Source organism: Opisthorchis viverrini (genome assembly GCF_000715545.1).
Source record: "Opisthorchis viverrini unplaced genomic scaffold opera_v5_124, whole genome shotgun sequence".
NCBI classification, from domain to species: domain Eukaryota; kingdom Metazoa; phylum Platyhelminthes; class Trematoda; order Opisthorchiida; family Opisthorchiidae; genus Opisthorchis; species Opisthorchis viverrini.
This window is the reverse complement of record NW_008751781.1, coordinates 1,380,955-1,404,690: the sequence shown is the minus strand read 5'-3', so window position 1 is coordinate 1,404,690 and position 23,736 is coordinate 1,380,955. Positions and strand designations below refer to the sequence as shown.

At 45.0% G+C, this 23,736-nt stretch overlaps 3 protein-coding genes across 3 annotated transcripts in view; all 3 read right to left on the bottom strand.

The window, feature by feature from the left end:
• Nucleotides 1-4,739: 4,739 nt before the first annotated feature.
• T265_13971 (hypothetical protein) lies at nt 4,740-13,164 on the bottom strand (the record flags this gene model as incomplete). Its single annotated transcript, XM_009171401.1, has 2 exons — nt 4,740-4,868; nt 12,973-13,164. Coding segments are annotated over 2 exons (321 nt in total), but the record flags the coding sequence as incomplete, so codon positions are not given.
• Nucleotides 13,165-13,397: 233 nt separating this feature from the next.
• T265_06193 (hypothetical protein) lies at nt 13,398-17,307 on the bottom strand (the record flags this gene model as incomplete). The annotated part of the gene is made up of 2 exons (XM_009171394.1): nt 13,398-13,912; nt 17,156-17,307. The coding sequence occupies 2 exons, from the start codon at nt 17,305-17,307 to the stop codon at nt 13,720-13,722; spliced, it is 345 nt and encodes a 114-aa protein (XP_009169658.1).
• A 2,686-nt stretch (nt 17,308-19,993) lies between these two features.
• Nucleotides 19,994-23,736, bottom strand: part of T265_06192 (hypothetical protein) — a gene marked incomplete at both ends in the record, with an annotated part of 67,450 nt that continues 63,707 nt past the window's right edge. Inside the window, 3 exons of the mRNA XM_009171393.1 lie at nt 19,994-20,146; nt 20,514-20,792; nt 21,012-21,103. Coding sequence (XP_009169657.1) covers nt 19,994-20,146; nt 20,514-20,792; nt 21,012-21,103 — 524 coding nt within the window. The remainder of the gene's footprint in view (nt 20,147-20,513; nt 20,793-21,011; nt 21,104-23,736) is intronic.

Sequence of the window (23,736 nt, the reverse complement as noted above, 5' to 3'; positions counted from 1 at the left end):
AGGAGGTGGTTCAGCTCGCCGACTAATAACCCGATTCCAGTCATTTTGACGAAATGATCCAACAGCCCCCTTCATTGAAACTGCTCTACAGAACAGATCATTTCCTTGGTAGCTCTGCGGGTTACGCTGCTAACTTCCTAAACTGAATTTCATTGGAATCAAACATACATCCACCGACTCAATAATCTAGGTATATTCGTGGTAAATACGGAAAGGTGGTAACGACATTAGTCCAAGAAGAGTAGCAGAATTGAACCCCCGTCCAAAGGTTTACGGGTGGTATACTTGGCCTAAATTGGTTTGAAAGTAGCATGATAACTAGTGATGGAAGACAGCTTCGCGAAATATTTCCAGTTTACCTGGCATTCATGATTGCCTCCTGTTTAAAATGCGTGTCAATGTCCACCGATGTGCAAAATCACTATTCCCTAAAAAAGTTGCTTCAAAAATAGCCCATCAATCGGAAAACAAGCAAATAAAAGAAGGATCGGCAGTTGTTAGAAGGTTGCTGAAAACTCTTTCAAATCCCAAGAACGATTTCTCCCTTCTTTGGCCCCATCAGGTAGACGCAATCCCCGAGTTTCGGTCTGTCGTTTATTCAGCTTGAACCCAAATTAAACATATTTGGACAAACACGCTCACTTGCACACTGTAGTGGCACTCAGTATTCGCGCAATGGAATTGAATTTTAGAAAGCTATGACTGATGGACTGAAGCAATCGCGCGATTGAGTTCAGAGTACCAGTCCAGACTTTTAAGCCTCATTTGGGCATCCCGGGGTCTCAGAGATGCTGGGAAACTATTTTACAAGACTTCTGACTGAGGAATGATTGCATCAGTGGACAGTGAAATTAGCTGAGCTGCAAAAATATGAACGTAGCTAAGGATGGTTTTTTCTTTGAGCACATACGCAACAAAATGTAACATTTTGGCGCAAGAAGTTTTACTCCAGCCGTGAAGGTTTTGCAGCTGAGAGCATTGTGCTGATAACGGGCAACCACTGTAGTAGCTGCTTCGGTGTGTCAGAGAGTTTGCACGTGTATGTGTCCGTTCGTCGTTCCATCATCGATCTGGCGTGTGACTTGAGTGGCTGATTGGGTGCGTGTCCGATTGATCTGCTCGCGTGAGCGCTGTGGGTTGACTGGATATGTACTCAGTTGTTTGCTGACCCGCCACGTAAGCGGACCAAGTTGGCCGCGTGTACACAGTATACCTGTGTCCGTACTTACGTGTTCTCACTTACTGCGAAGTACAACACACACGAATTTGGTTTTGACCATCATAAGAAAGAGAGATCCATCTGTATTCAGTTGAATATCCTGTAAAAACCAAATTCGTGCGCAGATGGGAGTACTTGTCGAAAAAAGGGCAGACGGTCCTTTTTGCTATTAGCAATACGATCTTAAGGATGCCCAACAGTGCGCCCTCTCTTATCAGTATATGGTGACCAGAAACATTCTCCGTGTTTCAACCACCCTAGAAAGATAGGATGGCGCATTTCATTAACGTAAGTAACCTATCGGGTCATTTTTTTACAGAAACCTTTTTCCTTTATATAGGCACGTTATACACGTATTTGGACCGCGCCCATCAGGGCCTAGATATCGCACAATGATCTAGTGCAGGTACAAAGACCTTGGGATCAATCGCATACGTCACACCTAGTCTCACAAGCCGACTGCCCATGACTAACCGCAGTAGGCCACTGCGGGCGAAAATAAGATCAGTGGCACCAGGACCGGGCCACGGGTTCGGGTAATCTTTTATGCTTATGATGGTCCACTGCTTTCTATAGCTTACCCCTGGGCCAGGAATTGCAATGATACAATGATGAAGCTACCTCCAGTAGCGCACAAACTGTGCAACTGATTGAGAATAAACTTGAAGTGCTTGCGAATAATGATGTTGTATATAGGGTCAAGAAAACATAACTACTCAGTTTCAGACAGAAAAAGTAAATGCTTAATAGAAGCACTACACCCTTGGAAACAATGGGTACCAGACCGCCTTCAGGTGAAAGCTTGCGTATGGGGCTCAGGAAATCGACAGGCCAAAGCAAAGCATTTTTGGTCTGCAGAATCGTTCATACATGTAATGGGTCAGTTGGTCCCTCATAGAGAGGTTCGCCGTGTCCTCGCACTTCTTGAATCTAAGCTGAGAACTTGAGACGACACAAGGGATGAGTCACGCAGTAGGCTAGCAAAACGATGCTGAGTGCAAGGATTCCAACAATGTAATTTACTCTGGCTTGGTATGAGACAGCGGTTCTTGTAAGATCCACGTTGTTTCCGGTAATTTATGCCCCCTTAAAAGTTGGTGAAATGGCACTGAGAACTGACCAGAAAGGGTGCAATTTCTCGAAACGAAATTCAGTTTGGTTCAGGAACAGTCATGTCATGTAAACAATTAGCAACGATTCATTTGATAAGATGTAGCTGCTTAACTACTTACGACTGACGTCATCGCCGGTTGACTGTCGATATCCAAACGTTAAGCCCAGTAACATCCCATACATTGTGCCACGTTGCCAGCGCCTACCGAGCTGTAAACAACGCGAGCACAAAAGATTCTCATCAAACCGTCCTCTCATCAAACTGTCCACGAAGCCGAATTCATTCGTATTAGCAAAGCAAGATACTTGAGACATCCACTGAACGATCATGGTAGTGTCAGCAACATAACGACCTAATTTCCGGACATACTACACCTGTTGCTTGTGGTTTGATAACCCATAGAGGTTTGTTTAGCAGCGGAGATCTATAAGAAGATACCTGTGTCCGTACTTACGTGTTCTCACTTACTGCGAAGTACAACACACACGAATTTGGTTTTGACCATCATAAGAAAGAGAGATCCATCTGTATTCAGTTGAATATCCTGTAAAAACCAAATTCGTGCGCAGATGGGAGTACTTGTCGAAAAAAGGGCAGACGGTCCTTTTTGCTATTAGCAATACGATCTTAAGGATGCCCAACAGTGCGCCCTCTCTTATCAGTATATGGTGACCAGAAACATTCTCCGTGTTTCAACCACCCTAGAAAGATAGGATGGCGCATTTCATTAACGTAAGTAACCTATCGGGTCATTTTTTTACAGAAACCTTTTTCCTTTATATAGGCACGTTATACACGTATTTGGACCGCGCCCATCAGGGCCTAGATATCGCACAATGATCTAGTGCAGGTACAAAGACCTTGGGATCAATCGCATACGTCACACCTAGTCTCACAAGCCGACTGCCCATGACTAACCGCAGTAGGCCACTGCGGGCGAAAATAAGATCAGTGGCACCAGGACCGGGCCACGGGTTCGGGTAATCTTTTATGCTTATGATGGTCCACTGCTTTCTATAGCTTACCCCTGGGCCAGGAATTGCAATGATACAATGATGAAGCTACCTCCAGTAGCGCACAAACTGTGCAACTGATTGAGAATAAACTTGAAGTGCTTGCGAATAATGATGTTGTATATAGGGTCAAGAAAACATAACTACTCAGTTTCAGACAGAAAAAGTAAATGCTTAATAGAAGCACTACACCCTTGGAAACAATGGGTACCAGACCGCCTTCAGGTGAAAGCTTGCGTATGGGGCTCAGGAAATCGACAGGCCAAAGCAAAGCATTTTTGGTCTGCAGAATCGTTCATACATGTAATGGGTCAGTTGGTCCCTCATAGAGAGGTTCGCCGTGTCCTCGCACTTCTTGAATCTAAGCTGAGAACTTGAGACGACACAAGGGATGAGTCACGCAGTAGGCTAGCAAAACGATGCTGAGTGCAAGGATTCCAACAATGTAATTTACTCTGGCTTGGTATGAGACAGCGGTTCTTGTAAGATCCACGTTGTTTCCGGTAATTTATGCCCCCTTAAAAGTTGGTGAAATGGCACTGAGAACTGACCAGAAAGGGTGCAATTTCTCGAAACGAAATTCAGTTTGGTTCAGGAACAGTCATGCAACGGCAAGCAGTCTGGCAAACTTGTATTGGTAACGGAGAGGGTGCGATGTAAAACACTAGGTCCCCTGTTTCCATTGCATCAGTACGGATATAACTCAATCACGCAGATCCAATCCTGGAGGTTGATCGCGTCGATAGCACCAAGACTTTATGTAATCTGTTTCATAACATTGTGCTAGGGATTGGCCACCTCTTTTCTTCCGCTACTCTTGAGTAGGCATGGATAACCATACTCTTTTCGGCAAACGATGGCTTGGTTCGCGCAATACGTGGTTTACCCAACTCAAATTCTGGCACTGGACACATTCTTCAATAAAGGTCCCCGTTGCACAACCGAAAACTCACGTCCCTATTGTCTCTTTACGGATTTGCCAGCACCTTGGTCCTGAGACTAGGTCTATTGAAGAACTGAAAACGTCTAGTTTCCCCTCCCGAAGGGATTCTATCTTATAGCCACACAACAAAACAGTTTATACTCTAGCCTGATGCATACCTCCTTTGAGATTAAGGCATATGTCGCCTTGACGCAATAGATGTTTCAAATTAACAAACTGGAACAGAATCCTAGAGATTAATGCATTAACCTTATCTGTCACACCACAATCAGAACTAATTCAACCTTCAGCATGCGCGAAATTCTCCATAACTTCGAATACCTATCTTTGGATTACGAATAGCACGTTCAGTGATTGCATTTCAAGAAACATAACTTTTCATTTTGTGGATGTGGAGCGCATGCCTGAGGACAGGACCACTTTGGTCAGTTTATCCAAAAGTACTTACTTGTCCTCTTCGTCGACTAAACTGATATCCTCTGTATATTCCAGATAGACAAGATTTCCGTCAACAGGTATTTCATCACCTATGTTTTGGAGGTCTTCCAAACTTCTCCTCATAGTCTGTTTGAGCATGAGCTTAAGTAGGAGTGCAGAGAGTGAGCACAGTTTACTGATACCAATTTGTGTAGTCAAATGAATTGAATGTGCCTTGGGAAGCCAAAAATATCAGAATTATGCGCTGTTGTAGCACCGGACGGAATGTGAAGATGTAGTCAAAGCAACCTTTGCAAGGCCATAATCCTGTTTGGAACCCTCGAGAAATCATCTGGGTGAGAAACCATCCGGGCTATGTGCTTGCCGGTGCTAAAGAGGACATTCATAGACCTTCATGTCTGTGGAGTGTTGCGGGTTCACCTTCCATGGTTCTACTCCTCTTGCAGGATTCAACTGGGTAGCAACGTGTGGTCACGAGCATCGTGGTTCACATTGCTCCGGCCAAAGACTGTGGCTTCTTTTTTTTTTACTGAGGATAGTAGCTCCATTTTCATTGTTGATCGTTCAGCTCATAAACGGTTCCTGAAGGCTGGTCTCACGGATTAGCTGAAGCAAGCTCCGGGCATTCCCGGTCTTCTAGGCCTTTTTCCTCTCCTAGACACTCGTATTCACCAGGATTTAAGGTCGCCGCGCACACTAATTTTGACTTGGCGTATGATGACCCAGATGAATGAATTATGTTCGGGACCGGTGGAAACATGTATCCGAAATTCAGGCAGTGCTACTGTTCCGTCTGATATCCAGTAATTGGGTGTACCTGGTAACGCCATTCTATGGACAAGACTCCTGGTCCTGCGCACAAATAAGGCAGTTAGAAAAGAGTCCAGAGGATGATTTTGATAAATTTTTCTCACTTTGGGATCTATCAATCTCTTAGTTGTTGGGAGATTCGTCCGCTCTCGACATGTCAGCCACATAATTGAGTCTCAAGTATGCTTAGCCTAACCGCTTGTGCATTCAGGTGTCCAGAAACCATAACGCTATGTGAACCTTTAGATCTCCGCAATAGGGCATTGAAGACAAAAAATTTCTCTGATGGAATCAGAGCTGCATTCAGCTAATAATAATCATAGTCGGTCTGCTATACCACTCTTTCGGTGCCTAGCTGCCATGCCACCGAAAGGAAGCACGAGGGCTGGGATACTGCCAGGTTGCCCAAGCCTAGACAGAGAAGTCGAGAGGCAGAGATCGGGTTTAAAACACATACTTCACAGACTTTGACAGACGAACCTTCCACAGACGACTATCAGCGGGTATCCATTTAAGTAAGGATCCTTCCCCAGGCGACTGAGAAATTCTGCCCCAGTGGCCTCTGGATCACCCTAGGCTCAAGCTGACGCAAATTTTGCGGCCCAAACCGATGCAAGATGAACAGGTTCCTCATTCTTAACGGATGGGCCTACAAGGAAAGGGTCATAATAATAAGGTGGAGGAAAGTAAAGTAGGAAGTAAAAGTATGTGGAAAAGGAAGAACGGAGAGTCAGCAGTAGCTTGCCCTCGCTTACATTGCTGAAAAAACAACAAAATTCTTTTTTCGGTTCAATCCTATTATCAGGGAGGCATCTTTATGCTTAAAGTCCATGGGTTGACCAATTACAGATCTGCTTCATGCAACAAGGCCAAACTGCTCAGTTGATGTTGATTTCGGTGCAACAACAGGTGAATTTGTGCACGACATACGGAGCGAAACGACTGGGTACAAAATAGGCGTCGCGAACCGGTGATTTATTTGTTTTATTGAGAATAGCAGGTTTAGCTGATTCACTGGGTACGTTCGGTCGATCTGTGTCATATGACTAGTTAGCAGTTCAGTTGCCAGTCTGGGCGACTAGGTCAACAGCTACCTGATGAACTATCGTTAGTCAGGTTGCAAAGTAAGCAACTGGTGAAAACACCGGATTCCCATATCGGGATCAATTTTACACTGTTTATTCTAGCGAAATTGACTAACCGCAACATTGCACCGGACGGTACTGACTGCGAAATTTCTTGGAATGAACAAAGCACAACGTTTGTCGCACTCAGTGAAGTGAACTAGGCTCACTTCGTATCTGGTCCCTCGAAGTAACGTAAACTTGTGTGCAAGCTGTGAAAAATTCTTAGTGGCAAATGTTTTATGATAGGTTTTATAATAATAGGTTGAAATCTACCGTAGACATTCAAGTCATGCCTTCCAATGGCGCATTTATAAAGACTTGACAACCATTGGTCATGCTTCATTGATTAAGTTTTCTTGAGATGACTGGGACAACTGAAAACAGGTTTTATATTGAAGCAGATGATGCTAACTTATTTTCGAATTACTTTTAAGGGAGATATTGTTCCTTGGGGAAGCTGACTGATGTTGATAACCTGAGAAGCGGCGCTGTACGTTGTTCACAATGCTGGTCAGCCGCTCATGATCAAAAGGTCAGGTGTCCCTGTAGCGACCCAGTCACCCACATACTTGACTATTCAACTCACAGTCGCTCACTGGATCGCGAGGCTCGTCTTTTTCTCACACGCACAAACACGTCGCATTAAGCTGACACATCGGACATCGATGGTCTGCACCGCCTAGTCAGCGCAGCAACCACTCATGTGCCGACGCGCCCACTGGACGCGACGCACTGGGACCTACATAAAGGCAAACCGAACACAGTCAAGACACAGAGACTCGCGCGCGCGCAGGGAGCAGGACGTCAACCTCTCCACAAGTCCACGGACAACCATGGAGTACGTGTAGCAGTCGAACTGCGGAGAAAAACACGTTCCCGCCGTCCGGACTTCCACCAAGGGACTCTCGCATCCGATAAGTTCCCTTTTTGATTTGCTCCCATCCTCGCACTGTATTTATTTTTATACGTGTCGCAACCATACAAAAACTTCTATTAGTGCACATTCACCTTCTGATTTGTATTTTGAATATCGTCACCTGTGCACTAACATCCCCACCGTCAGCTGGGTGGTAGCGGGTTCCAGTCTCCCCGAAGTTTTATGAGAGTTTTATGCACTGTCGGCGACTCCAAAAAAGGCTGCAGATAGCTTGTAGGCAGTGAATGAACTGTGACGTTTCGATAGAGGAGGCGACCGTGCAATGCTCAGTGGTCAGCCTTAGCTGAAAAGCTACGAACTGTATTGTGTGTGCTCCGAAATACTGATCAGAGCATACCACCAAAAACCCGATGAAAGCTTTATTTGACCGACCATCCATGCGGCTAACTCCGATCCACGCGTGATATCGTACACCCCTTATCATCATCAGTCTCATTGGTAATTGTGATTTCGTCCCGTCAGTGAAGCCAATCTGTGGCGAAAAGCTGATAAGCACTACATAGCTTTTTCATCCTTTTTGGGAACTATCAGCAGTGCGCATCTCACGAAACTCAGAGTTTCAAAGCCACAACCTGTGGTGGAACATTTAACCATTTGGTCACAAGCTGCTGAATAGCAGCGTGATTGGCTCTCATTTAGACGGGATACAACTCTGCTCATCCTTTAATCACAAAAACCATCACTTGGTCAAGTATTGTCTAACAACTACTGTTTACGAAATTGCATAGAATACATGTTCACGACCTTCAGCTACACAATCCAAACCCTAATGCAGTGGTGCTGACTTTCAAACATGTTATGGTGAACTGTAGTTGAAATCTAAAGTCGTCCTATAAAGCTGAATCCTGTTGGGTAGTAATTTTATCATCACCAAAGGTGATTGTTCCTTTCCTAGAATTTCAGAATGTGCTTAACTCAACAAAGCCAGACAGAATTGTGGGAATGCTGAACAGAGGACTTGTCAACAGGTTCGTTTATATACAGTAAGACGCTTCGCTAGAATAGATGAATCAGTATTTCTCCGGGTCATAGCACAGCCGGGTTACACAGCGTTCAGTTTACGTTCATAACGGACTAATATCAGTTTGCTTACATGACATTCCAGAAAGTGCATCTTAATCTTCTATCATCTAATCGTTTCAATGATGAATTTGGGTTGATATTTTATGCTGACGCATAAAGCTTAATTTGGATGATTTTGTCGAAACCTGAAACATTAATCTGTGTGTTCTGAATTTGGACTGAGAGTGGCACATTGCACCTTTCAACAGCAGCTACGTCGGCCACGATGACATCCCCATGGTAATGCCAATCTGCATGCCTGGATATTTGGCCCAGCACGTGAAATGGTCCTTGTTGCTTATCTAATTTGAATGGAGTATCACGTCCATCATGTAACATGGAGTATCACAGACTCACAACACAACCAACCGATTACCGCACTCTCTAGCAACGCACTTATGATGGCGATGAAACGTTTGTAAACTGTTCGGCTCAGCGAATGAACCAACGACCATGTTCAGTTGTCAGCGCGCCATAGCGCGAACCCACCGTTACGCTCCACCCTGCACCCCAGCAACTCTCTGATGATGTCACCTAGACTGAGACATTTGTGATCAAGCTACTCAGCTCAGTCAACAAGCCAACAACCATCTACGTTACCTGAGCTACCAACATTCTGCTCAGCAGAAAACAAAACATGTAGCGCATGGGATTCATTGTAATCAGCTGATTGTTCAGAGTAAAAGAACTGACGATAAAAGGCGTCTTTTCATGTGTGCGGGATGTGGTACATGATCCGATTTCAGACAAAACAGCACGCATGCACACGTTCGACGTACTTCCTAGTATGTCGGCGGTTGCTAGTACGGTCACGTCATCTGTTGCCAGTGTGCCTGAAAATTTCTGGAATTTCGACACGAGATGAATCCAAAATGGGAATGATTGAATTGATAGAAATAGACTATTGTACGTACAGTGGACTTGATACAGATCTTCCGAAACCCCGTCATGTCGAGAGATTCTTGCAACAACATTCCGCAAACAGCTGCGTGAATGAGTGGGCTGTAAAGCAATGACCTGAGCGCAAACGATATTTCTTGCAACCTACATCAAGGGACGACGGAGTTCTTACCCTTTTATATTGTGTGTATCAGTGAAAACATTTAGCCACCAGAAGGAACATCCGATGACTATCTAAATTAGTCTTAATTTTTGAGAGCAATGTTTTCAACATTCCGCCATTCACCTACGAGACCGATTATTTGATATCTACACGCGAATGTTGGACGACCATTCACACTGCAGTTAACAGCTCGACCATAGGTTTTTGGAAACAGGTGTTTGCTTAATCACCTGTCCTTAATTCTGATCAGAGGAGTCAACATCATATGACGGTTGTGGTTCTAGTCTGGAAGGCATGTCCTTTGTTTATCCTGACCTAGGCGACCAGAAAATGTGTTTGCGGCTCACCTTGACATGCACGGTGAGTTTTCGCCAGGCTAGCTACTGTAATCCTTGTGCGAAACAAGTCACCCATTGTGGCGTAAAATTACTGGTGTTAGTGTAGTTCTTCGTTGTATGAGGGCCGTGTTAATGTCAGGACACTGTAACCTAGGTACAAGATTGATTAGTGTCCTCTACCAATATCTGGCCGAAGACCTTTGCCCTGCGGCACAAGAGCCAACGTATCAATTTGACTTCTGACGTGAACAACTGAGTTACACCGGTCTGTATTCGGTCAAGTTAGTTGCTACAGCAAGGAAGCGGCTAAGTGGGAGAGAGCTTACTCTATTTTCCAGCTTAATAAAGCATTCGTCCCCACATAGACCACCATAACATAAAAAGAAAAAAAGAAGCTGGTCACTTTGATGAAAACGAGAAAACATTTCCGGTGATGACACTTAGTACCACCACTATAGTGGCTGTTGCAAGCACTAACAAAGATTTCAACCTGCAAATGATGCCAGTTTGTGATGAGAAGCCAGGAAATACTGCACAGCTGTTTCATCATCGTTGGGACTTGTCAGCAGTGCACATGCTGTGAAACTCCATGGAATCTGGAACCCGCGACTTCCCGGTTAGTGGCATGACCACTTAACTTCGGCCTGCGGAACCGGTCAACACGTGTGGCCACGCGATGTGGATCCCGTGGACGAATGATGAGTGGTACAATTTCAAGCTGATTGCATTAGTGATCAACCATTCGTAGCCGGACGGTTAGTTGCTTAATCGCTGGTCGGAAGGTATCGGCTCCGTGAGTTTTGTGACATGGACACTGTTGATGATCCCCAAATCAGGATGAATCAGCAATACAGTGCTTTTCTAGGCTTTACAGCATTGATTGGCTTCACTTACAGAACGAAATGTCCGTTGAATTTCCCACAACTTCTCACATGACTAACTCTATTGCTTTATTGTTTGTCAAGTGATGTCGGAGCATATGGCGTCCATATAAAACAGATTTAGCCTTTAAAAGACAAACCAACTGTCATTTCTCAGAGAAAAAATGATCCGGTTTGTAAGAAAATTAGTTGTCTGGTTAAGCCATATTTGACTGGACCATTATCCCTAAGGTCAGATTTTACTCAAGACGAACCAATATCTTTGTGCCATCAGGTGGGCTTAGCAGAACGATGTGACCGTATCAGCGATGGAGCATTCTAACGCCAAAAACGAAGCGAAAATACTTTTGTCCGTTGTTATTTGTGAAGTGGAGTATAAACGCAATAGAACAAATGGTAAAATCATAGACGCCCATCGACTTCCACGGGTGCGTAATCCCACCCTCCCATCGAGAAATCCTTGAAGGGCAAACGAATTCCATTACAGAATATACAAGAATAGGTACCAGATGATCAGTGCTGTTGGGGAACCTCACCCTAACGCTCAGTGTACGACGACATCCCTTTTGTGTCAAAAGAGGGGACAAATAGCAATACCTAGGAAGATTCATCCAAGAAAAAGCCACACATTCTAGTGGTACACGTGTCCCGTGTCAGGGGCGACTTATCGTTTGACACGTTGGAAGATAGGGTTCCCCATAATCTAATCCCTGCGTAGTGACCTGCCTACGAACGAAGGCTGCATATAAAATTAACTGCTAATGCACTTTGTTTGGTGGACGGAAACTAGCCCATAACCGTCTCGAAAAGTCCGAGATAGCCCGGTTCCAAAATGTGAGGTCTGTTCCCCCATTTACCTGTTAGTCGCACGACAAACTGTCCCTCTAAACACGACAGAGTAACTTTTCAGCACATCGTTCAAGTAATTCATTAGGCCAGTGAGGCCTTTTGAGCTATAAATTCGCTCATGGTTCCATCTTAATTTGCGAATGTCCCTCGAGGGTGCGCTTGACAAACAGACTTATTAATCGAGCTTGTCATGAGTTGGAAGCCGCATAAACTGAAATTCTGTCAAGCGCATGCAAGTGAGTGAAATTGACACATCCCGATTCCTCACAGCGAACGATGATGAGTCGTCAGATGGTGCCTCAAAGGTGCTTATCTGGATAGCAGGCGCGTGACAGATGAAATAGACTCTTTATTAAGTGGAATGATAACACCAATTGCTTGCGAATGTCCACCCGTGACAGCCCCAGTTCTTCCAACTTCTCGCTTTCATCCCCGTTTGAGGGAAACGGTTTTAGATACTCACAGAATCCAAGTGTCGCGATGCAAAGATAAGAATTACACGAGGTGAATAAGTGGTCACGTAGCGGATCTAGACGATGTGAACAATAAACGCAAGACGATCCAGTGTTTGAGCATCGCTGCAGTGGAAATCGAGTTCACCGCGACGGAGCATGGCTGAGGCATATTGGATGCAGGTTATGGGCAATAGCAACAACTTGTCAGAAGGAACCTGATCATAAGAGCTTTCACTGAGACTACTTCACTTGACCACTTCAAGAACTGGATGAGTACACCATTTGCTTCAATGTGCTTGGGAGGTATCGCATCTGCACTAACAAGAATGGGTCGATGCTGAGTCAGTTGGGTAGCTTTTAAAGGGGGCCCTTTGCTCTACAACTACAAAGTTAATCTTAGCGCTGATTCCCGGTTTAGTTTTACATTTTTTCGGCATGCAATGTTGAAAAGAAGGAACAATCTTACCACCGTCTGTGGTTCTAACCTAGACGTAAGTGCCTGATTGGTGCTACTGCAAAAATTGGAGTACTAAGGCTGGGAAGCTTTTTCGACGTTCTTTCCGCAAAATCGGGTGTGATTGTGGCGAAGTAGACTACCACAAACGGCAGAATATGAAACAACGAAGTCCAACCAGAGGCACTGTACGGATTTCAATTTGTGGTCACTTCACGCAAAAGGGAAACTGACTGGTTTGGGAAACTGAAATCAAGGGTACTGCATACGTGCGGCAGAAGTTGACTTGTCTCACGGCAGATATTGCTTGGTCCACCGGTTGTTGGTCCAAGTAAGATAGGTTCGAACCAACAGCTACCAGTGAAATGCTCTGGTGGGCAGGACTGCCACCATAATCCAACGACCAGGCGGATGGCTACATTCTGAAGGTTTCCGCATAATCCAACCGAACTATGCTGCATTTACAAACATTGTCGGCTTTCTAAACGAGTACAAGCTTACACATACGTTCCGAATGAAACAAACATTCGGTCGTGATCTGACTTCGCCTTTAGACAGTACACACGCTAACAAGGATGACAATACTGATTCACCGAAGTAGCTCGAGTGTCTCGCTTACACCATTAGGACTTCAGCTAGACAGCGCGTACGAGCATAGGAATTCATCGGAAACCCAGTATTACCTGGAGAAGAACCGGTACATTTTCACTGAAAGAATCGTGTGTACCAGGTAAGGATATGAGAAAAAAACCATGGGAGGAAGGAAGAAATCTAGCTTAGAAAAAACAATTAAAGCAATGGACAAAGCAGGGTGAGGTTGCCCAAAAAACCGATCCGAAACGATCAAACAGGTTACTAAACATGGAAGTAAAGAAAATACACAGCCGATAGAAAGTCACAGCCAGTAGACAGATAAAATTAGGTTGGAGAGGAATATTGAATGAATATGAATACAAGATGGGGATGATGGCAAGATACGAGGAGAGAGGAGAGGATGGCATGCGGGTAAATCACAACTACTGCGGCCGCTTTTTCAAACTGAGACGCGACGGCTTGTTCCTTCCCAGGGTTTTGCCCTCCGGACCGGCGGAAAGTGTGGTCCGCTGAACGGGAGATGTGGTTTTATGGTTTGTACCTCGGATAGCCAGTTTGGCCAAGTGGGCGGTTACGGCGCTTCGAAGACCACCTGACTCCTTTTGTTTTCTAGACCTGAGTGGGAGTGTAATCAAACGCAAAGCGGTGGAAGAATATGGAATGAGTTTAACGTAAGAATGCGTTTTGAAAATGCGAAACAAGCCCGAAACCATAAAGAAAACGAAAGCAACAATGAGCAGGCCGTGGAGAATGATTACAATAAAAAAGATGAACCAGAAATGAGAATGCAAACATGAACCGGGCAAGAGAAAAAAAGCATCTCAGTCAGATTGCATCCTAACATAAACGAGATCTCATTGGTCAAGGTCGTGTGAGCGTCCAAAGGCCGCTCTGGCGATCAGAAAGCAAGCCTAACAAAAACGTCCTAATCAGAGCACGAATAAGGCAGATGTATCAGGTTACGGGGAGTGAACTATTCTCTCGTTGACTAAACGTCTACCACTGAAGAGAAGTGAACAAACAGGTTTACTGTACAGAAAAGCTGAAACCTTCTGTGATGCTCCATTCAAATTCACAAAGTGTATGCTGTTGGTGTATGATAGTATATTTCGACCCAGAGCGAAAAAAATTTGGTGCGATTCAGGATCATTGGGTATATCTGAGCTGGTTGTGAGGCCGAGATAGTTCAGTGATCAGGACACGAAGCTACTGCCTGGAAGGTCGGTGATTCGAACCCAACCTCGGCTTTTCTCCCGCTTCTTTTAGGGCTTGGGCAATCTCAGCCCTCTTGCTTTTGTCGGGTGGCAGCTAGGAACTTTGGAAGAAAGGGTGTGAGCTCCAGATGGCTCGGTGATTAGGACGCGAAATTACTAGCTGGAAGACCCGACCTCTGCATCCCGACTACTTCTTTCTACGCTTGGGCGACCTGACAGTATCCCAGGCCTCGTGCTTTCCCAGAGTTGCATGGTAGCTATGAACTCAGAAGAGCATCATAAGTGAACGATTAATACTGTTTTTATTTCTATGGCCGCTGGGATGGATGTCTAACGGTCTGTCGTTTGTACAGCGTGCGTGAGTGCCACTAGCCGACTGGATTGGCTAAGGACAGTCGTTTTCAAGTCGCGACAAACTTGGCGCTAAAACTGCTAGTTTAAGCTTACTACGTTGCAACATCAAAAACCTGTTCGTGCGCTGATTTCGACTTAGTGTGTGTGCAATAATATCCTTTCTGTTGTGCGTATTTGAGAGCTGACGATAGTATAAGCGAAATGACACTAAACTACCCCAATAAGAATGTACTGGAGAGCCCCTGAAACTTAGAGTAAAAAAGTTTGAAGACGAGATAAAACTATCTGACAACACTTTAAAAAAACGTGATGTGAAATACAGTGAGGCGCGACGTATACCAGTGCGACGAAACAAGGTGCCTGACGGCCGATTTTCTCACTTCCTCGAAAGTTATTTTCAAGGTCGTCAGCGAAGAAATGGATAACTGAGTTATGCCGCCATTATGTAATGTATGAGTTGAATAGTGACCGAAGCATGACAAAAGATGGCAGTTGGACACCTTTTTACCGATAAAGGCAGCAACTAACTACTGGCTTGGGTCCTTGCTAGCAGCAAGATATATAGCCGTGGAACTACTGTGTAAGAGTAGGGTCCTCCAATCAGACTTGGAAAAACGATACAAGATGAGAGAAATCGTGATTTACCTGTCTAAAGCTGACAGGATCTGGTTACCTCAACTACATCGCAAGACGTGGGCGGACACCGACAGCAAACCAAATAAAACGAATGATGATAAACGATTATGCAAGAAACGCCTCAAAAGGAAGAACATGAGCAAGCTTCGAGGTAAAGCACCCAGAATAAAAAAGCATGTTCTTAAATTCAAACTCCAGACCGGGTTGCTGAATGGCAGAAACAAGACGGCGAGGAACACAGCAAACACTGATCATGCACCGTAACAAAGCCACCAGCAGCACTCACGAAGGTAATGGTAGGGTTTCCCTGAGAAATAAAGGTGGAAGTATGAATTGGTGTGTCTCAGGACACGAAGCTTCACAAAAACAGGTGGATGCCCGGGACGGATGTGGCAGTTGGGGGTTTGAAGGTCCACTTAAGTTGAAAGGCTTACACTTCCGCGATTCTTGAAGATGGTAACTGATACACAAAAATGATTGGGATCCTCGAAATGGGTTCAAATGGATCACAGCAACCGACGTGCGTCAAAGGACAAAGTATCACACCAGGAAGAGTCAACAGTGTGGTTGAAATGTCAAGCTATGGTTTGTGTGAAGCAGATGAAATTATTCAAGTATGGCCCGTACAATCACTGAGTGCAATAGACAGGGTGTGTAGTGGAGAAATGAGTAGTTTTGATGTTTGAACACCAATTGAATTTATATCCGTGGCATGATGCCCCGAGAACGACCTACTGAAAATGTCCATATGATTTAGCTAGACAGCTTACAAGAAAAAGCTCTGAGAATCGATAAGTTCCGCTGACGGTTGCAGCAAAGTCGCACTGTCCAGTTCATACGGAAGTTCAATCTTCAGTGTGAAGTCTGTAGAAGGGATTCTCGTACGGACGCAGTTGAATAGTCGTCACAGCGAGATGTCTTACTGAGACTAAGCATAGGCTTCTTCCGGGTGGGGCTTCAGAAGTCTAAGGAACGGGATGTTTCTTTTCAGAGAAGTTGGAGCCTGTGTCTTAAATTCATATAGAAGCGATTGGCGTAGAATGGACGTGGAAACCGTTTGAGTAGTAACATTTCGCTAAGCCTACAACAAAGCTAAGGGCCTCCGAGACGAGGGAACCAGGCTTCAGCAAACCAAGGACCTGTATAGGACTTGTATATTCACAGGAGAGGGACAGCAGCTCCGAAGAAAACCAACTGGCATGTTTTTGGAAAATGAGTTGTTGTTTTCAGTGTCGGAAAGGACATCCAGGACAAAGATGGTAAATAGACAGAAATGAGGTTAAGTTGTTTTCCCAGAAAGCCTACTAAACAGGTTTCTGGAAAAAATATAGAACGGAAATATTATTGTGGGTCGACATATGGGATTATGACAACCTGGAAAAATAATATTCTGAAAAGACTTTCAAAGTTTCCCTATTCGGATGATTTAGTCATATGGTTAGCATCTCTAAAACTGACAGGTTGTCGGATTTTACAGTGAGCACACTCCTTTACAATAGCTGGACATTCAGGGAAACAGTGACTTAGGGGTAACAAACGTAAGGCTAAATCAGGCCGATGTCTTAGCAACCGCAAACCATTTTTGAGTAGTCACATCAAAACGGCGTAACACAATTTTGCAGCTAATGGTCAAGTACGTAACAGAACGACTTACCCTGCACCAGCCTCATCCGATCGAATGCGACTGTACAGATCACTGAGACACTGCTCGACCTCGTGTGTTCGAACGATATCTCCAGCCTCGATCAGATCTAATCGGACGCGATCGAGGCCTGGCACAAGCCAAAGGAACAGGCTTTCTTCCATTTGGACAGCTGGTTTTGCGACAGATGCGTCAAGTAATTAAGGAAGAAGCAAGCGTGAATTAAACTTCCAGTTCTATTATCATAATATTTAGCCGCAAAATCAGCGTGTTTATTGTACAGTGGTTACATATGCCCCATTCTCGTTCGTCGATGCTTTGGGTAGGAAGGGTAAATAGTTGCACATTGGAGACGATGGCTGATATAATAAACGCATCAATACAGGGGTGTCAGTGGACTATTCATTAGGCAAATCGGGAAAAGCTGTGCACTGAAGATAACAACTTGGATACATGCGCACCACTGATCATGCCACTAGGCCATATCTGTCGATGTGTCCCATCTAGGAGTCCCCAGCCAGGAAGAGAGCGACGACCTGCGAAGCTTGGCTTGCTGGCAATGACTTTCATACTTCACTGCCAATTCCTACAATCTCCAAAGCCTGCTATTGTTTGTTTACTGAGAAAGACTTAATTTTCATAGAAAGTTGGTGCGAGTGCAGTCGGTAATGAGGCAGCACTAACACAATCAGATCGTTACAAAATGAAAACCGACTGACTGTGAAAAAATAATCGCTCAGCTGTAACACCCTTTTGGTGCCTAGCTGTCATACTACCTGAAGGAAGCATGAGGGCCCGGATACTGCCACGTCGCCCAAGCCCAGATAGAAGTCGAGATGCAGAGGCCGGGTTCGAACCATGGACCTTGCGGTCAGTAAATTCGCACTCTAACTACTGAGCCACTGACTGTGACGTATTTTTCAAGCCACCTATTGCAATCATGGCAATGACATACTTCACTGCCAATTCCTACAATCTCCAAAGCCTGCTATTGTTTGTTTACTGAGAAAGACTTAATTTTCATAGAAAGTTGGTGCGAGTGCAGTCGGTAATGAGGCAGCACTAACACAATCAGATCGTTACAAAATGAAAACCGACTGACTGTGAAAAAATAATCGCTCAGCTGTAACACCCTTTTGGTGCCTAGCTGTCATACTACCTGAAGGAAGCATGAGGGCCCGGATACTGCCACGTCGCCCAAGCCCAGATAGAAGTCGAGATGCAGAGGCCGGGTTCGAACCATGGACCTTGCGGTCAGTAAATTCGCACTCTAACTACTGAGCCACTGACTGTGACGTATTTTTCAAGCCACCTATTGCAATCACTCAGACTGAAATACTCCCAGGCGACTGAGGCAGCACAATCAGCCGAGACATCGAGTGATAAAAAATGTCAAACACTTCAGGTAGTTCACACCTGTTCTACGTCAGAGCTTGGTGGCACGTTCTGTCTATCCAAAGTGGTCGAAAAAACGGTCGGAGGACAACCTGTGATATCCTTGCGCAACGTCTCTTAAGTTCTTGCTTTCCACGACGAAGTCTTACTGAAGGAATTACCATGAGTAAGTAATGGTGATTGAACTTCCCTACACTACTGTCACCGTCTAACTACGTTGGAAGATAAAAAAAAAGAAAGTTGCCCACAGTATGAGCCGCCGAGTTCTCTGGCGGTCACCTGACAAAATGAGTTACTTAGAGAGGTCCGGTGGTTTCTCGAACCTTTGGTGCGCCGTTCACGTTCTCTTTCCTACAAGGATTCCGCTCCAAGGATGAACTCTAACCTTTGTGTGACTACACGCGACACTCAAAGTTGAGCGGAGGACTCAAACAGACGTTGAAAAGAATCCTTACCAAATGTCATTTCATCTATCCAAACTTCTGAAGAGGCTTTCATGCATTCGGCATTGATTGGCATGAAAAGATGGAGTTCACGGTTAGCTCGCCCTGCTTGCTATAGCTGGCTATCAGGATTTGGCTTTTGTCGCACACATTGTGGGTTAGCACCAGAGATGAGAACCGAACGCCAGGTGGGGATCAAAAGCAAGTGAATCAAGTGCTCTCCATTCAGAAGTCTCCGACAATTACGTTACATCTAGGAATCTGACAATCTATCGTTATCCATTATAGCTCAGAGGTTGAAGTGGCTTTTTAGTCTTCTTGTGAGGAAAACATGTTGATGCAGATCTGAAATATCTATGAAAACAGCAGAGCAAGGCAAAGCTACCCGTCTGCAGACTTGCCAACCAACGATGTAGGGTACATAAAGTCAGAGCTACTGCGGGTTCCGTCAAATGAATACGAGAGTTGGGGTTAAAAAATTTAAGTACATGAAACCCCTGGCTCCAAGATGCCCCGTGTGAATTAAGCAGTAGTTCGGTGGTTAACCAGCTGGTTGTTGATCGATTTGCAAACGTTTCACTATCATAGGAGACACCATCAATGCGCAGATGGGTGGGTACTTGGTCCCCTACAGTGATTGGCCAATTGGGAGACGGTATTTTTGTGCATTTGTTTCGTTTATGATTTTTATTGCGTGTGGTCTGCGTCCCTTTGAGTCGATCGGTAATTGTAATGCCTTCCAGTTCTAATAATTTTTTTTACTTTGCATTGATTTGCATTGTGTTGTGGTCCAATCTCGAGACTGAATGGTTGGTTTCACCGCTCTATTTTCTCCTTTGCAACGACAGGTGTCCCTGTGTTTGCAACTAATTTAATACTTTGGTTTACTGGCTGGGCGCCTCCAAGCACTTTGATGTGCCTATTCGAATCAGGCTTTCCTGCTTCTTCCATGAGTTCCTCGTCTGTTTGGAGCTCTGTAGTTCTGGCCTCTCCTTGCGGTTAACAAGTGGGGTCAATTTCGATAGTTGACAGCGTCTTGGGTGGAGTACCAAGATATCATTAATTCACGTTTTTTCTTGAGCACGTATGCGAATGCCGCTCCAGTCAGACTCGTATCCTTCCTGATTTTTATGAAAGGATATGGGAGAAAGAGAAAATCGACAGTCTTTTGGCAACGACCTTTTGTTCATGTATTCTGGTGGAGCTTTCATCCTGTATGTCCAATGTATTGCTTCTCGCAGCCATAGCATTGGGATCTTGTATATGATATCGTTTCTCATCATTCGACCCAATTTTCCGCTGGTTTCGAGAGCCCTCCGCAAGATTTTCTTAGGTTTTTAAACGATCGTCGTAGTATGCTATCGTAGCGGACTTGCAACGTACTTGATGAGTGTGATTCGTTTTCTTCGCTCTCAGCTTCCTGAATGATCTCCAGATGAAATTCCTTGCTTAGAAATTTCTATGAATAAATTGTATGGGCTTTTTCTGATCTGGTCTTGGATTCAGTGGTGTTGTAGCGTGTTTCGATCCACTTGAAGTGTCCGAATGCAACTTTGTTTGCGACAATTTGGGTGATTGTTGTGGCAGATCATAATTCGGTCCGTATGCGTCGCCTTCTGGGGGGCGAGATGGCCCAAGTGGTTAGAGCGCGAATTTACTGACCGGAAGGTCCGTGGTTCGAATCCGACCTCCGCCACTCGACTTCCCCTGTCCAGGCTTGGGCAACCTGGCAGTATCCCAGCCCCCGTGCTTCCTTCGGGTGGCATGGCAGCTAGGCACCGGAAGGGTGCTACAGTTGAACGCGTCGCCTTCTGTAGACATCAGTTTATAGCCGTCTATTCGACAATTTAGTGATCAGGAAGTCCAGAAATGCCAGTTGGTTACACAGGGTTAGTTGGAGATAGGTAGGTAGGTATTTATCGGAATCGACCAAAATGAGGAAAGTGTCAAACTAAACTTATGGGTGTTGATAATGAACAATCAACCAGGTAGTGTGCGAAAAGGATACAATAGGCCGCGGTTGAAAACACGGCAAAAAGTCGATCTGCCAGTCGAGCACGCTGATCCAAGTTCGGGAGTGAGTTGCTCATTTCGGCCAGTTGACAAAGTCGTGGTAGTATGACTGAAACGGAATGAAACAAATGCCATAGTTCATTTTTTTAAAAAACAAACGAGATAGAAAACAGAGGTGAACACTAAACTCAACATCATCCAACAAAACCAAACCCATTATAGTGACCGGTGTTCAAATAGCTGAAAGAAGGTTATGCTGAGACCATTGACCGTTTGGGTTCACGTCAACGGCGGGTCGTCACTGATGGAGTAAAAACATATTCCTTTTGGGTAGTAATTTCCACCCAGTTCAGCTAGCCGGTCATAAACCAAATGTTAAGCTATAGTGATTCCGGACCGTTCACCAACGGCAGTCCGGTTCGAGAGAGATATGGGGGTGATTGGAAATTTGTGCACCATAACTTGTCTCCGATTGTCTGACATAGAAGAGGATGTTGGTAGTCCAGGTTGTGCAGTTGATGGTCGACCAATAATTCTCCCAGTGTACCTAATAACTGGCATACCCCGTTGCGAATAGACAAGAGATATACAAGAACTGTTTGAAAAAGCTTTCGTATGTCGCTTCGTAGCGTCTCAAACTAGTATCTGCTCTGAAAGAAATGGTTCTCCGAGAAAGTTGTGCGAAATGCACATTTTACAGAGTGCAGTTTGTGAGGAGTATCACCAAAGTACGACTGCTATCATCGAAGGACCCTCCAAAATTATCCGTAAAATGAATGCCTTTGGCTAGTGACTCTGTTTTACCACGTTTGATCAGCAAACACAGGTGATACACTCAATTCTGGTCTACATAAAACGGGAAATCACGCACTATATTATGCACGAAGTGGAAAGTGAATACAACAGCAGCCGTTGGCATTGAGCTCCCAAATTTCACAGTAACGCTCAAAAGAAGGATAAGTGACCTTCCTTGAACAAGCGAGGGTTAGAGAAGATGGATGACCCAATGGTGAGAAAGAAAAGATGACTTTCTAAATACAATTTGAGCCTAAGTCCTGTAAGTGAAGTCAACCTATGCGGAAAATCCGATAGGCACTGTAACGTTGTTTCCTTCCTAATGGGAATCAGTGAGCACACGACAACTCTTACAGAGATTTGAATTTGCAACCTCCTGGCTGACAGCTGAGGACTAAACCGTTCGGTCACAAGCGGCTGATCTGAAATGTGACTGACTCGTACTTGGACCCGCACCAATTCATGTCCAGTGAAACGCTAGAATTTCATAGCAGATGGAATCAATGAAAACAATTTACATAGATGGAGTAATCAATCATAATCGATGAACAGAAATGATGCGATAAAAGTCTTCAAACTCCAGCAACTTTTACACATGAGGAAGGCTACCACACAGAAAAGCATTCCGATCCTCTTTAATCGTATTAATCATCATCATCACCATCGACAGCATGATATCAGTGTTCAACACCGATGCTTCACTGCCGTACAACCATGACTAATTTGAAAGCCTTATTGTGAAGGAAATTATAAAGGTGGATGGGGGAGGGACTTAGTGCTAGCTTAACACAACCATTCCGAGGTGCCTACACCTCCAGACATTCACTCAGGCAATCTGGACAGAAACTGACAACAAGAACGCCACTGACATCGGTTGGCAGCCATATCTTGTAGTGTNAAGGGAGACGTTGGACTTCCTGGAGGTGAAGGTCCACGTGGACCTGTTGGGGAACCGGGTGAACAAGGGGATGTCGGTCTACCGGGGTTGCAAGGACCAGTGGGTATACCAGGACCGCAAGGCCCCAGAGGAAAACCTGGTGGTCCAGGACCCCATGGAAGAAAGGGCGAAACGGGCGAACAAGGCTTACCTGGTTTGGCCGGCCCGCCAGGCCCTGTTGGCGCTCCAGGACCTGAAGGTATTGCTGGCCCCCGTGGACCCCCCGGACCGCCTGGCATTCGCGGACGTCCGGGTGCAGTCGGAGTGCCAGGGTCAGATGGTCCACCGGGATTTCCAGGTGAGGATGGCCACGAACTTGAGGGATCTTATTATAAAAGCCCGTTTCGTGTTTTCAGATGTTGTGATCGAAAGCTACAAAGCAGATTCTGCCGTCAAAAGTAAAAATCTATCTACGGAGACATATTCCTACTGAAAATACTGAACACGTTTTATTAGACTTATAAACCAAGTGAAAAAATCACCAAAATATCACGTAAAGTGGTACGCGCTTTCCAATATACCATACAAGTTAACGCACGTACCCAAGGAGACCACGACAGGGCGAATTAAAAGTTGAGAGAGCGTTTCTCATTCTTTCAGAGTTTTCCAAATTTTCTCCCCAACGGGTCGAAATAGCTTTACGCAAAGTAACGTCTTCATATCAAGCTAGGATTAACAGCAGACGGCTTGTAAGGTCCCAGCTGTGGAAGTTGAGTCTCGCGCATTCAAAACGATCCCGACATAACAGAATACTTGAGATAATCCCTTCAGCTCTACACTATTATATAGGCGATAAATCTCACCTCTTTAGACCTCAGTGGGACGGGGATACCTGAATAGCAAATCATCATCACCATCGACAGCATGATATCAGTGTTCAACACCGATGCTTCACTGCCGTACAACCATGACTAATTTGAAAGCCTTATTGTGAAGGAAATTATAAAGGTGGATGGGGGAGGGACTTAGTGCTAGCTTAACACAACCATTCCGAGGTGCATACACCTCCA